Source organism: Eublepharis macularius, chromosome 4 (assembly GCF_028583425.1).
Source record: "Eublepharis macularius isolate TG4126 chromosome 4, MPM_Emac_v1.0, whole genome shotgun sequence".
NCBI classification, from domain to species: domain Eukaryota; kingdom Metazoa; phylum Chordata; class Lepidosauria; order Squamata; family Eublepharidae; genus Eublepharis; species Eublepharis macularius.
Genome location: NC_072793.1, coordinates 161,342,950 through 161,358,219, shown reverse-complemented (window position 1 = coordinate 161,358,219; position 15,270 = coordinate 161,342,950). Strand labels below are relative to the sequence as shown.

The window sequence follows — 15,270 nt, the reverse complement described above, 5'->3', positions numbered from 1 at the left end:
AATAGTTTGCTGATGAAGTCCACCGGAGCTAAGTTAAGTACTTTTAGGGAGGGATTGTTCTCTCCCAGGAACAACTGTATATACCTATGCATGTCATTTGATTAGCTCCTCAATCATGGACAGGAGATCTCATTAAAGGAAGGAGGAAAAGGAATGTGCTAAGTGGGGATGACTCTGCGAGACCTTTGTTGCACTGGGCACCGGTGAGGCCGGAGAGATAGTAAATCCAATCGCTTCTCAATCACTCTGCATTCCTGTGAGGCATTCCATTCATGCCGTGTTCTCCTGGGCGGGACGTAGCAACTATTAGAGGCTCTCTGGTGGCAATATAGTAGCCATTTTAAACTCCAGAGGCCTGTACACTGTTAATATCACAATCAACCATATAAAAACTGCTGTTAAAATGGCGGAGGCTGGGCTGACTGCTTACACATGAGGGAGTAGGCGGTCCTTCAGGTATGCCGGTACCAAACCATATGGGGATTTGAAGGCCAGCCCCAGCCCCCGCCCCTTGAATTGCACTCAGAAACAAATGTAGTTAAGCCAGGATGGGAGTGATAGGGTCCCTATGATCTACTCCAGTTAACGTTCTGGGGGCAGTATATTGTCAAAGGCTTTCACGGCCGGAGAACAATGGTTGTTGTGGATTTTCCGGGCTGTATAGCCATGGTCTTGGCATTGTAGTTCCTGACGTTTCGCCAGCAGCTGTGGCTGGCATCTTCAGAGGTGTAGCACCAAAAGACAGAGATCTCTCAGTGTCACCTTCAATCCTGGGTCAGACCTTCCGTTCACCTGTAGCACCTCTGTCTTGCTCATCATATGCTTCAGTTTATTAGGCTGCATCCACTCCAAAACTCACTCCAGGCACCAGTTCAGAGTTGCTACAGCCAGAAGCACATCAGAGTTGAGAGTCGTCCACATATTAGTGAAAATCTCCAAATGACTTTACCCAGTGGTTTTATATAGATGCTAATGAGCATATGGGACAAGATGGAACTTTACGGGACCCACAGGCCAATGGGCTGAGCGCGAGTCCTGCAGCACTACTTTCTGAAGCCGACCCTCCAAGTACAACCCAAACCACCACAGAACGGTGTCCAATCCAGAAAGGTGGTCCAGAAGGGTATGATAATCAAAAGCTGCAGAAAGATTCAGGAGAATCAACAGAGTTGTGCTTCCTCTGTCCATCTCCCAGAGCTGGTCACCCATGACTGTTTCAGTCCCATAAAAAGGTGTGAAACCAGAATGGAAAGGATCTAAACAATTTGTCTTACCCAAGAAAGCTCCAAGTTGTCCAGCCATCACCCATTCCATCCCCTTGCTCAAAAATGGAAGATTTGAAACTGGTCAATATTATTGAGATCTCCTGGGTCCAGGGTAGGCTTCTTTAGAATTGGACGCACCGCAGCCTCTTTCAAGACTGGGACAACCACCTCCTCTCGTAAGTGGAGTTCTCCTGCCCTAAAAGCACATCAGAGGAGAATGTGCAAAAAGAACTGGGAGCTGCAGAAATGTTTTTGCGAGGACAATCAACTTGTGATCTGCAGAGATTTACAGAGCGATAAAGGTTAACTTGTGTTTCCCCTGGAGAAAACTGCTCCAGATTATAAAACAGGAACTTACAAAAGGCAGGCATGCAAGGAGTAATGCTAAGGGTCTCTCAGTACAATTCCCTGCTCCCTCCATAGCTCAGGTGTGTCTGTACTGGATGTGATGTGGTCCATCACTTCCAACACAGACATGTAACACAATCACACCCCCTGAGATGAGAATGCCTGTTGTTAATCTGCGTAAGTTACTGCACTGAAGCAGCCTCCTTCAAATCATGGAGTTCATACCAAAATTGGGAATGGACTCCATGTGGTGGAATTTTTGTGTGAGAGGGGAGCTGCTGCTAGGGGACCCCAAGTGCTAGCCTCCAGAGCCCCCCTTCTTGGTCAGGTCCTCCCCTCCCTTTGCCGGGCCAGCCGGTTAGCTGTGGTGCTTTGTTCGGTTTGTTCTGTGGTTTTCCTAGCCAGTCAACTGGTTTTAGGGGAAGCCTCCGTCTCCTTCCCTTAAGGGTACTTAACACTTACACCATATAATGCTAAAAGAAATAAGAGTTTATTGAAGCAATTAAGAACACAAAGCAGGTTTCTACAAATGGGACACACTCAGAAATACAGCTTACAACTTAACTGCTATGCTCCTAAATTAGAATACAGTAAAACACCCATATTCTAAGTCAGAATATCAGAGCGGAACCACAAGTGATAAAAGGCACAGGTTGGACACTTGTCAGTTTCCCTCCAGTTTTGATGGGGAATGTAGGCAGCTTGGCGGAATGTTGGACAAGTGACAGTTGAAAAGTCCATTGGACAGCAGTCGGAGAGTCAAGCTGCAAGACTAGGAGGCCTACATTTCCCATCAAAACTTGAGGGAAGCTGACAAGTGTCCAACCTGTGTCAGGCGTCACTTGTGGTTCCGCTCTCACTTAACACTTACACTAAAGGATACAGGCAAACTTATACACTAAAAACTTAATCCTAAAGATAGTCAAATAAAGCCTAAGTGCCCCCTGGACTGAGTCTTGTACCAAGCAGAGAGGTTCCCCAGGAGGGACCCTCCCTAGCCACTTGGTTAGAGCATCAGGCAGCTTTGCAAAGGCTGGTAGCCTTATAGTAGTCCATTGGGCTCTGTGTCACTCCGGGAGTGATCCCATTGGCTAGTGGACCCGATTCAAGGGCTACAGAAAGTACCTGTTTTCTTATCTGGCTTCTCTGTGGGGCAGAGCGTTCTCAGGAATTCTTTTAGTGTAGTCAGCAAAAAGCACAGTGGCTTCTGGCTGAGAAGACACTTGCTTATCTCTGCAGGCAAGAGGCAAAGGACCTTGCTTGTTAGAGTGTGTTAAATGTATCACATTCCTTAGCTAACTGCTTTGTGTAGGAGATAAGAGGAATCAAAAGTTAAGAGGAGAGAAAGGAGGGGGTGAAGAGTAGAGAAAAAAACCCCTCCACTTTTGGAGTTTTAAAAGCTTTTGCTCATAAGTTTGGATGGAAAGTTGCTAATGGCCTGGGTCTTTCAGAGCCAAACCCCGAAATTCCCACAACACTCCAGAGGATACCTCATAGTGCTCCTACACACTAAAAGTAACCTCTGTGTGTGCACCTGCAGATAAAACTAAAGTGTTCCTCCAATTTTAATTCACAGAAGCTGTGTGCCTTATCTATCAAAAGTGGAAAAAATGCTTTAACAAAAATCATACTTAAACCTTTTACATTTATATCCTACTTGGTGTATCTGAGTGGCACAAACAGAACCAGACAGGCAGAATATATGAGGTACCTCCTCCTCCCAGAAAGACCTCCAGCTAGTATTTTGTGCAACAATAGGGCTGTGCTCACACTCTCAATTCTTGTTCATTTAACTGGGGATTTCGTGCAACTTCTATTTGAATGTTCACCTTCTCGACCAAAATATTGTAATTGCAAAGTTCAACACCAAATTGTTTTCTTGTCAAACCCAGAAAAGTGAATGCTTTAAAAAATGTATACAATTTGGTAAGACCAGAAAGCACATTCTGCTTTAGCCAACCCAGTACCGGTTCACTACCCGAGCCCCATTTAGGGTGGGGGATGGTGCCCCTTTTGCTTAGGGGCTGTTGCCTGGAGCTTCCTCTCAGAATCCAGACATGGGCTTTATATATGTAGATTGTGCACAACTTGGTACTGAGGCCAATATGATGCATGAAGAAGGGAACGTCATGGGACTGGCAGGGCAACTCCCTGATCAGCACCCTCAAGCCACCGTCTCTGCAAACACTCTGGAGTGGCCACTCTGCACCCAGGTAAAAGGGCCTGCTTGCCAAGATGGCGGCTGAGAGAGAGAGAGAGAGACAGAGAGAGAGACAGAGAGAGACAGTTGTAAAAGGACAACTATTTTCCTGTGGAAGCCATGACATGTCAGTGTCTTGTCACAAACTGCTTTCCAGATGGGCCTCTTGATATGGAGGTGCCAGGATCAAAAGGTGCCTCAGGACCTCCTGGTAATCCCACAGCCAAGACAATGTCTTCCATCCATCAAGCAATGGACAATCATTTAATGCAGCTCACTTTTCATCCGCTCTCCTTCTCTGTCCTTTCTTTCCCCTGGAAGTGTCACCATGGACCATCATAAAAACAAATTACCCCTCATCCTCTCATCCCTTTTGTTATTCTTGAGGTGTCACACTCCTAAACACAAACATTAGACTCCAAAGTACCCAGTCTGGATCTCCTTTATCTCACCGGAGTGGCACATTATTTACTTTTGTTAAATTTCCTGAGAACCATTCGAGAGGGTATAAGCCCACCCTGGGTCTAGCCCAAGGGCTGAAATTGGCGATTTAAGGGAGATGCTCAGACCCCTCAGGGCCCCTCCCCTCCCTATCTCAGCATAGTGTAGTGCTGGCCATTACACTAAGCACCCTCGCTGCTGAATTTCTGCTTCTCGTCAGGACAGGTGCGTATTGACCAAACAACGATCTTCTTGCTAAAGCAACTATCTGTATTTTCCCCACCTTTATTTCCTCGTCTTGTAGTGAATGTGTGTGTGATTCTTGTACTCTGTATACTCTAAGTTATTAAGTAAAGGCTTTGATTCACTGACGTATTAGTCTCCTCTCTTGTTAGGCGTGCTCCAGAAACTCTGACCCTGGTATACACAGGTCATGATTCCTTAATATAATGCCAATTGCCCATTAATTCCCCATCTTTGAGGCAGCTCGGCTAACAGGGCAAGGTGATCTCCAGTGGCAGTGACAGTATCTTTGGGGTTCATCTTTTCCCTGGGGATCATGAGACAGCAATACAAGCATTTTCAAAAGAAAGCAACACATCATCAAGTCAGGAGAGTTTACACTGCAAGTATTTTATGTCAAAGACAGAACTAGAATTGTTCAGATTAGGAAATAATTACATTAAGGGTTTCTGTTGGTTCACAGAAATTCAGACAGGATCTTGCATTTTCCCAAAGGGTGGCTAGACAGCTTTGAGAAATGCATCCAGACCCCACACTATTACTGTCCTGGGAGAGACAGCAAATCCTGCAGTTTGTGGGACAGCAAAATAAATTGATCAGGCCCTGAACAGACTCCTCTAGTGACCAATGCTCTGTCCCCTTGATAGACACAACAGGAAGACAATTTTTGAGAGAAAACCGTTCCTAAGGAGATTTTATGTCCCATTAAACAAATCTGCCATTATGAAGGACAAGCCAAATAATTTCCAAGTAAAACAAGCACTGACAAAAGCAACATGTTAACAAGACCCTGCAAGTCCGTTGTACTAACGATAGAACAAAATGGGGCAAATGGGAATTGTCCTCCATCACTCCCCCCCCCCCCCCGAGGGCCTGCTCGCCTTGTTTCTCTTATTCCCCCTCCTCCCTTTTAAAGCCTGGTCTGATATCTCTCTTTTTAGATCTGAGCCCCATAGAGGGATCCTGCCTTGAACACAATTGGAAAAGAGATCAGCCAGGAGCATAAACATTTGGGTTGGATCCTTCAGAAAATGGAAAGAGAAGGGATTTTTGCTGATTCTCCTCTCCCAACCTTTAAGTCTTCCCCCCTCAGACTGTTTGGAGGGCGGTTATGTTTAGAAAACAGCATTTTGGAGGGCATTTGGGGCTGCAGTGGATGGGAGGAGGGCCAGCAAGGTCCACTAGTTTGATGGAAATTCCATCCAACACTGGAAGTTTTCTGTGTGATCCAAGCCTTGGCCTAGAATGTCACACAGTAGCCAATATAAATATCTAAATCCAAAACAGTGACTGTCTATCCATGGGATCAGTATTTGGAAACAATCATGACCACATAATAAAGGTACACATAATATAACAATTTAGTGAGGTCCTTATTTTTGGGCACAGTATCTTTAAAAACAATTTGAAAGGGCTCAGTTTCTATGAGACATGAGAAAATTTTAAAGGTAGAAGAGGATAGTACAGATTGCCCACACTGCCACCCCTCTTACTCCACAAGTGGAAGATTTGGTGGCCTGTCAACAGGAAGCCCACTAAGACTGTAGGATAGGATAGGTAATTTATTGTATATGGCCATAGGCATTCACAATCCAAAACCTTTAATTAAAAAGACAAAAAAATACACAAATACACTAAGACTGTAGATTCTTCCGTGTCTCTTCAGCAGCTACAGAGAAAATGCTAAAATGTCACCTCTTTCCAGTTGTGGAACCCCTCATAGTAACCACTCTCCTTAGGATTCAGCACTTCAATGTGCTTTGGTGTAAAATATAAAAATAAGGACAGAGGACCTCCCCACAGAATGAGGATGAAGGGAATGCGAAGAGCCTTTGGTTTGCAACAAAAAACTCCACACGACCCTCTTCATAGTCCAGGGAAACCTGTATCTTTTGAGGAATGACCCCAGATAAAACAGTTGACTGGGAGGAAGTCGAAGCAGTCATCTGCCAGGATGTACGACCAGAAAAACTATCATACCTACTTGCAGTTTGCACAACCCAGAATCCTGCAGCAGGATTATGGAAGATATTTCCCTTTCTTTGGACAGACTCTCTAGCAACACCCACACCCCAGAGTGCCTGTCCATTCAGCACTTCCACTTCCCAGGAGTGTCTTCCTGAGGTGAATTTCTCACGGCCCAGCACACTCTGTAGGGTATCAAATCTCTCAGGATTGTTGGGCAGGTTCTGCACTGTCTGACTCCGTGTCACACTCTTCAGATCCTTAGAAATAAAGAGGCAGGGATGTGCTGTGTCCGGATCCAGAGTCACATTCACTGTGGGAAAGAGAAAGAGGAGGCTTCTTGGAGAATGCTATCAGAAAAAGGTCACCATCAGCAACTGAAGTCAGAAAACCTCCTTAATGGAGGCCCCATGAGCTCGAAAAAACAACAGTCCTTTAAGAAGCTCAGCCATCTGGGTTCTGAGAAGGCAAGAGAGCTGCAGGAGTGGTGGTTTTTTTGGTGCCTTCCTTAACTGCTGGGGAGAATTAGCTGAGGCAACTGGGTGGGAAGACAGTGTCCGAGGTGTGTGTGTGTGTACAGCCTGCTGGAAAGTGGTGCCTATTGGATTAAGTGTTGTTTCAGTTTGTCTTATCTCTGAGAAATATGCAGCTAGCCGCTAGGCATGACGTTGATGTATCAAAGAGTCAAGTTTCTCACCATCATTCTCAAATGCTGAGAACTGTTATTGTATATTAACCTGCTAGCCTAAACAAAGTAGTTCTCACAGAGAGGCCCACCAATTCTAACTGTCAATGCAAGGCAGGAAAACTCAACTATAATAATGCTTGTCTCTTTTGAATGGTTACTTCTGCTAAGCTCTCTGTGAGAGAAGGCAGACTCTGCACTGAAAAGATTCTAATAAACCATTGACAACCATTGTGTGGCTACTCAAGATGGGCTTGAGGGGCCTAACTGGCAGGGACTGACACTCATCCTCTTGGAGAACAGTGACAAGTGGAGTGCTTTAGGGATAGGTCCTGGGACCTTTTCTGTTCAACATTTTTATAAATTATTTGGATGAAGGAACAGAGGGAATGCTTATTAAATTTGCAGATGATACTAAATTGGAAAGGGTAGCAAATATGGTTAAAGACTGAGTCAGGATACAGGATGATCTTGACAGGCTGGGCTAAAACAAAAAGAATGAATTTCAACAGAGATAAATGCAAATTTCTGCATTTAGGTAGGAAAAATCAAATGCATATTTATAGGATGGGGAAGACTTGTTTTGGCAGCAGTATATGCGAAAAGGATCTAGGGGGTCTAGAGTGCAGTCAAAGTGTGCTGTGGCAGCTAAAAAGGCAAATGTGATTTAGGGCTGTATCAACAGAAGTATAGTGTCCAGATAACATGGAGTGATGGTATCACTCTACATGTTCAGTTTTGGGCACCACATTTTTGGAAGGATATAGACAAGCTGGAACATGTCCAGAGGAGGGCAACAAAGATGGTGAGGGGTCCGGAGACCAAGTTCTATGAGGAAAGGTTGAAGGAGCTTGGAATATTTATCCTGGAGAGGAGATACGATAACCATATCCAAGTATTTGAAGGACGTCCACATAGAGGATGGTGCCGAGTTGTTTTCCACTGCCCCAGAAGGTCGGACCGGAACCAACAGGTTGAAATTAAATCAAAAGAGTTTTTGGCTAAACATCAGGAAGAACTTCCTGACAATGAAAGCAATCCCTCAGGGGAACAGGCTTCCTTGGGCGGTGGTGGGCTTGCCTTCTTTGGAGGCTTTTAAGCAGAGGCTGGATGGCCATCTGGCAGCAGTGCTTATTCTGTGAACCTAGACAGATCACGAGGGTGGCAGGAAGACCTACATCAATGTTTAGTTCTCGTGGCCTCTTCTTACATGCCCAGGGTAAGGCCGATCGCTCCTTTAGGGTCACGTGGCCATTTTCCCCAGGGCAGTTTGTCTAGGGATCCTGATGGAGTTTTACCATCTTTGGGGCATGGAGTAAGGATCAGTGTGTGTGTGTGCACGCCTTCATCTGTGTGCGCGTGTGGGCCTTCATCTGCCTGATGAAGGCACATGGGGCCCAGTGAATGGGTATTTTACAGCATTAATCTCTCATACAGACAGAAAACATTTATACAGCTGAATGAGGAAAAGAGCGACTTCCAGTCCCTCCAGCTCCACACACAAAGAAAGGCCCATGATCAAAACATCAAACATTTATATAGTGGCCTGGGCATTTCAGATATACTATAAGTTGGTAATTCTCCCTTCAACCTTGTAGAGTAGGCTGGTGGCAACAGTCCTGCAATGGAGCTGAATTAGTTGCTGGAGGAGAGCAATGAAGGAAAAGGCTCACTGAGCTGTCACTGCCAGTGAAATGTTCCCAATGCAAACTCCCCACCCCACCCCTGCTATGACGGTTACCTTTTCTCAGCACCTGCACGAGTGCTTCCTTCAGAGACTCTGTTATGGGGAAAAAACCCAGAAAATAGAGAGTTATGGAGAAATAAAAGAAAGTTATTCAGACACCATACATGTAGCAACATACTACTACAGGTAGTATGAAACTGCTCTCACTCAGGTGCCATTTTGGGTTGCCGAGGCAACACAAAATACCACCACGGCGCCTGCCTTGCATAAATCCTCTGGAACTCATTTAAGAACTTAGCGCCCTTCACAAAGTATTGAGCGTCCAATGGGTCTCCTGACTCTTTAGAAAGTTACTAACAGCTTCTACAAGCCCCATACAACCATTTATGCATTGGGGGGAATGGTTAATGTTGTCTGGTGGTTGCCTCAGCAACCAAAAATGGCACCCAAGATTCCATGAAGTTCTCTCATGAGATCTAGCGCTAAAGCGCTCCCTTCTCTCCCCCTCCCTTGTGCAGGCACATCACTACCTGGGATTACTTTTATTGTCTTCTGCCCTGTTGGAATACTATAAAGCAGGGGTGCCCAAACTATGGCCAAAGGCCTATCCAGCCCCCAAGCTTCCCCTCTGTACTTGGGGTCCAGCAGCCCTCATTGGTGCTAACTCAGCCTGAGCGACTGCACCCAGATTTCCCCTGCATAGAGCCTCTCTTATCCCCACTGTTGTGCTGATCCTAACAGAGGCACAGGGTACAGAGGATTGAACGCCTCTGTTATCGAGTTTAGAGTCCACGTTGACAGAAGATGCTAAAAAGAATTTACTTTCTGATAAAAGGGGAAGTATTTGTCCAAGCGTCCCAGATTTTTGCTTAGCCCTAGATCTGGCATCTCTGATACCTACCAGGAACAGAAAGTCAGACCCTCTCCAACAAGGAACATACAAGTAGCTTAGGAAAGATCATCTGGAGACCTATATTCTGCTCCCCTCAATACCTTCACATGCTTCTAGAGCCTTCTGTAACCCAGGAGTTTGCTCCAAGTAAATCCTGTGAGTCTGCTCCACTATTGGAGGAACTTCCAACAGCTGTCTTTCTGTCTTCATCTCATATCTGGAGGAAAAAAGTGACGCCTGAGGCAGATCCAGTCACAACGAGAAGCACCCCACTGACTTATTTCAAGGCTGGAGCTCTTCCAGTGAAGTTCTATCTTGTGTGTGTGTGTGTGCGGGGGGGAACCCCTCCTTTGGACTATTTTTTCCCGTATGACTGAAAGGGGACTCTAGTGAAAGGAAGGGCTGACTGTGGATCAAGTCTGTGACTTTATAGAAAAAAATGTCTAAATAAACAGGCCTGAAGCTCTTCTGCAGCAGATGAATCGAAAAGGGACATGAGAAAGAGTCACGTACCTGTTCAATATAGTTTTGGGATCCTGAAACAGAAAAAGAGAAATAGAAGTTAGCTACACAGAAAACTGACTGGGCTTCTTGATATCCTGCAGGGGATCCATTATTAATTCCCCCCTTTCTAAGAGAACAAACCAACATTTCCAGAACCACGTCTTCCTGACTCCTATTCTGAGTAATTACCAACTTTCCCATGGCAAGAATTTTGATTTCTCACCTGCACAAATCTGTTTTCAAGCTGTTGGAACTTCTCCTCCCTATCTAAGATCTGGTGATTTAGTTCTGAGATTTCCTCAGAGAACCTGGTGAGGTTTTCTTCGTCCCTTATCTTTATTTCTCCCTCCAACTTTTCCAGCTGGGACAGCCTCAGTCGCTCTTGTTGCTCAAGAAAACTCTGCATCCTTTGAAAGGCCAACTTGGTCTTCTCCTTCTCTGCTTCTAACTGCACCTGTAAAAAGCACACAGAAATCAAGGGAGGGGCAGATCCATTCAAGAAGGAAAATCAAGTACAGTCTCAGGACTGGAACAATGAATCTAACATATAATCAAGAACTGAAGAGAGGGCTCCTCCCACAGAATTCTTAGCTGCCATCTTTGCAAAAAATGCACACAAGTCGCACACTATTCAATCTCTTTGACTTTTTCAGTAACAACCTATTGTTTAGTCATTAGGAAGGGGGAATCAAACAGACCCCAAAACAAGTCAAACAATTAATTTAAAAAGTCTTGGGGGTGGCACGGAACTCAGCAGCAGCAGCCACGAAGAGAAAAAGATCAACTTATTTTCCTTGGGTAGCTCATGAACAGAACAGCAGCCGAAGTTGAGGAGGAAAAAATATATAAAAATCTAGCATTTTGTTAATGTTATCCTAGCGTAAAAGAGTTTGGTGTTTTCCAGAAATATGAGAATGCTTCTGTCCCATATGCTTACCAGCAATGTCTGGCTTTTCTGGTCTTCCACCACTTTATGTTCCTTAAACGTTTCTCTCTCATGCTCTAGAGACTGAAGCTGGGACTGGATCTCTTTCTGCAGAAAAAGAAAAGTCCATCACAAATATCTGTGTAAACCTGTATCTGACTGGAACATGAAAGGATGAGAATGCTTTGGGGGCTTTCGTGCTATTTACTAACAGATTTGGGGGGAAAACTGGAGGCTTCTCTGTGACTCCTCTCTCCACACCAGTCTCAAACTGGTGACATTTTGAAAACACATAACAAGGGCCGTTTCTAGATGGCGTACCTGCCTCCGGAACGTCGCACCATGTTGCGGGGAAAACGTGAAATATCGCGTTTTCTTACGCGAGTTTTGCGCGACATCACGCAAAACTCGCGCGAGAAAACGCCATTATTTCACGTTTTCCCCGCAACATGGTGCGACGTTCCGGAGGCAGGTACGCCATCTGGAAACGGCCAATAACTCTAATGAAAAGCCGTCTCTCTGGTGTGCTGAGCTACAGATGAAGCTGTGAGATGAGTTAAAAAGCTATTATCTATATCTTTTTACTAAATTGGGTCAATCTACTTGTCAATAACCAAAAATAAAAACTGGACAACAGATGGCTCATAGAGATTCCATGGCAGAAAAAGAGGGGAAATGGGGTTCTAAGCACACAGCCCAGTGGATGCCCAGGCATTAATTGTCAAACGCTGATATGTGGAGGGGTGGATTGGGCTTTGCACGCTCAGCAGATCACACCAAGTCCTGTGGCCTTTCTGAGTCTGTCAGTCCCTTCCCTATTTTTCTGCTGATTACCAGCTGTGGAAAAGATGGAGAAGCCATGCAGTGGGGAGAGGGGCAAAGGAATGAGAAGACAGGTGGGAGAGGATCACATTGTGTTTGTGAGTAGGGGAAGGCACAGGAGGTTTTCCCTCCTCCTGCATTTTCACATAACGGAGGGCATGGAAGGGTAGAGCACAGATGCGCAGAGCATCTCTTTAGGCTCAAAACTGAACACATTACATCTTCTACAGGGGTGTCCAAACAAAATGATAGGGAACAGCTTTTTAAAGTGAATTAGTGTGAAAATAACTGACCCGAGGCCTCATTTTGGACACTTTATTCTTAGTTCTGAAATCATGGTTTAAAGCATATGCATATGTGTCAAGTGTATTTCTCAGCTGTATGTATTTTTTATTTACCAGTTTGGCGTGCCTTTAATCACAATGCTGAGTCAATTGATTTTTTCTCTCTCAACATTAGTATCAAGGCATTTTAAAGAGAGATAGAATTTTCTTAACTGTCTTTATGGTTCCAGATAGCCATCGTTAACGCTTTCCTACCTTATATTCTAGGAAAGCCTCCTCCATAGGAAGTACATTGTGATTTCTGTGCCCCATGGATCTGTCACACACCACACAGATGGAGGCCTGATCATCATTGCAGAAGAGTTTCAGGGGCTCCTGGTGCCTCTCGCACATTCTCCACTTCCCCTCTGCTCCTTTTCCAGTTTGAAGTTTCTTGACAAGTTCCACAAGGTTTGCCAGCTGCCAGTTTGGCTTGAAGTTCCTTTGCTGGAAGCTTTCTCTGCACTGAGGGCAAGAAGTGCCTCTGCCTGGCTCCTCCCAGCACTGGGTGAGACAGGCTTGGCAGAAATTGTGACCACAGTCCAGGATTACTGGCTCTTTGAAATACTCTAGGCAAACGGAACAAGTTATTTCCTCACAGAATTCCTTGATGAGACTTCTAGCTGCCATTGCTGCTTCTTTCTCCCTGAAATGTAAAAAGTGCCTCAATTTTATTTTTGATTTAAATCAATGCGTGTAAGTTTCTTTAGTTGTAATTGCCTCAGGATGGGGAAATTTACTCACTGAACAGTACTTTGTAGGAGACAAAAGAAATGAAGAAGAACAGCCACTGACTAAAGTAAAATTCAAAATGTGTAGATGTTGTGAGCTGGGTGGCCACACAATGGCCAGTCATCAACATCATGCTTATCTTACCCCAAGTGGAAGCAAATGCTATTAGGCTGAAAATGGTGTGATGGAAGCCACCTCTTTCTATGATGATGGAGTATAAAGGTGCAAGAGAAGCCCCTGAAGGAACGAACCTTCGAGGGCAGAACTTGCCTTGGGGGAGACCTGCACAGACGTATTGGGCACTGCCGCCTAGCCCCTGGACACCCCTTCCTCCTCCTCATCGCAAACAGAGACATACCAGCCTGCAGTAGCCTGGGATTTTGGACCTGTAAAGACAAGAAATCAATGTTTAGGAACCAATGGCAGATCTATTGTGTACCTCACAGTACACAAAAAGAAGGCATGGTGTCCCCCCCACCTGGGGTTCACACGTTTGTCCATTTGGGATAACGGGCTTGATGTGTCAAATGGACACCTGACAGGGCTACCTTAAGGTAGCATGTCATCCTAGCTGATTTAAAGTTTTGTTTCTGTCCAAGCTTGTTGGCACATTAAAAATAAATTGAATTTCCAGGGATACTACCATATTTACTCAAAAGTAAAACAACCCTGAATATAGGACAACTCACCTTAACAGGTCATACATAAAGCAAATGACCCTGAGTTTATAATATCCCATCTTTAAAAAGGCTGTCGTATAGAGGGGTGTGGTTTTTTTTGCATATCAATATACGACAAACAGTATAGAGTGCCTAAGAAAACAATACTTCCACTTTTTACACCTCTTTGCAGCTCCACACAGTATTTTCTGTAAGCTAAAATTATTATTGCTATTATAATTGTTTATTTACAGTCCACTTTTCTCACTGAGATCCAAAGTGAATTCCATATTGCTAGTGAATACGATATAATCAATTGCTAGGACATTCACAGAGCAAAAATACAATACGATCAACAGTTAAGACATTCAATGAAAACAAATAGAGTATGGTAGTCACAAATTTGAAAAATAGCATAAAGCTGAACACACGGATGAAACCTTTCTGAATTAAAGCATAATTAACATGACATCTTTAGCAATGTTGAACTACCCAGTAGGAGTGTAACTACATCAGTAGACAGTAGCCTAGGCTATACTCCCTGTCCCTTACCAAGGTATCTATTGAGCTGTTTCTTATGAGACAGTCCTATAATCTAGTATGCAGACGAATTAGCCGTGTTAGTCTGTGGTAGCAAAATCAAAAAGAGTCCAGTAGCACCTTTAAGACTAACCAATTTTATTGTAGCATAAGCTTTCGAGAATCAAGTTCTCTTCGTCAGATGCATGATACAGAGACTGGTCAAATATAGAAGAGGAGGGAGAGAAGGGGAGAGAGAAGAGGCAATTGGGGGGGGGAAGGGGAGGGTGCAATCAAAACATTCCTTTGCTAGTATATGTAAACATCTCCTTTTGGTGTGTGGATTCATAGGCAAATTTGACTCTGTCAAGCTGGGATTGAATAGGGACTATGAATGGTTATCACATTATCACAGGTAACAGATTTCCTTTACAGAGGCAGGGTCTGGGGGAGCTCAGTGGCACCTGGCATGGGCTTTCGGGGACCACAGATCTCTTTGTCAGATGCATGTGGCAAGGAGAGCTGTGGTTATCGAAGGCTCATACTGCATTGGAATTGGATGGTCTAGCTGTTTGGCTGCTACAAACAGGGCAAATTCCTTTGAAGCCAACTGATCCACACACCAAAAGGAGATGTTTACATATACTAGCAAAGGAATGTTTTGATTGCTCCCTCCCCCCTCCTCCCCCTAATTGTCTCTTCTCTCTCCCCTTCTCTCCCTCCTCTTCTATATTTGACCAGTCTCTGTATCATGCATCTGACGAAGAGAACTTGATTCTCGAAAACTTATGCTACAATAAAATTGGTTAGTCTTAAAGGTGCTACTGGACTCTTTTTGATTTTGCTATAATCTAGTAGAAAGCTCTCCTGAGTAATTCATTCTTGCACAGCTTGTAGAAAGCCAGGAAAATGGGAGCTTTCCTGACCTCCTCAGGCAAGAGGTGGTCAGGAATGTAGGGGCTTCCACAAGGTAGGGGCTACCTCAGAGAAAGCATGTTTGGGGTAGTTGCTGATTTAGCCCAACTGCAGGATGGTATCCACAGAAGGTAATGTCTTCTAT

General features: G+C 44.6%; 1 protein-coding gene across 1 annotated transcript; it reads right to left on the bottom strand.

The window, feature by feature from the left end:
• Positions 1-6,044: 6,044 nt before the first annotated feature.
• Positions 6,045-12,942, bottom strand: LOC129328869 (zinc finger protein RFP-like). Its single transcript, XM_054978179.1, has 7 exons — positions 12,517-12,942; positions 11,168-11,263; positions 10,454-10,684; positions 10,240-10,262; positions 9,828-9,943; positions 8,889-8,927; positions 6,045-6,775 (listed from the first exon to the last, which is right to left on the bottom strand). Exons 1-7 carry the CDS (start codon positions 12,928-12,930, stop codon positions 6,240-6,242), a joined length of 1,455 nt encoding a protein of 484 aa, XP_054834154.1. The 5' UTR covers positions 12,931-12,942; the 3' UTR covers positions 6,045-6,239.
• Positions 12,943-15,270: the final 2,328 nt, after the last annotated feature.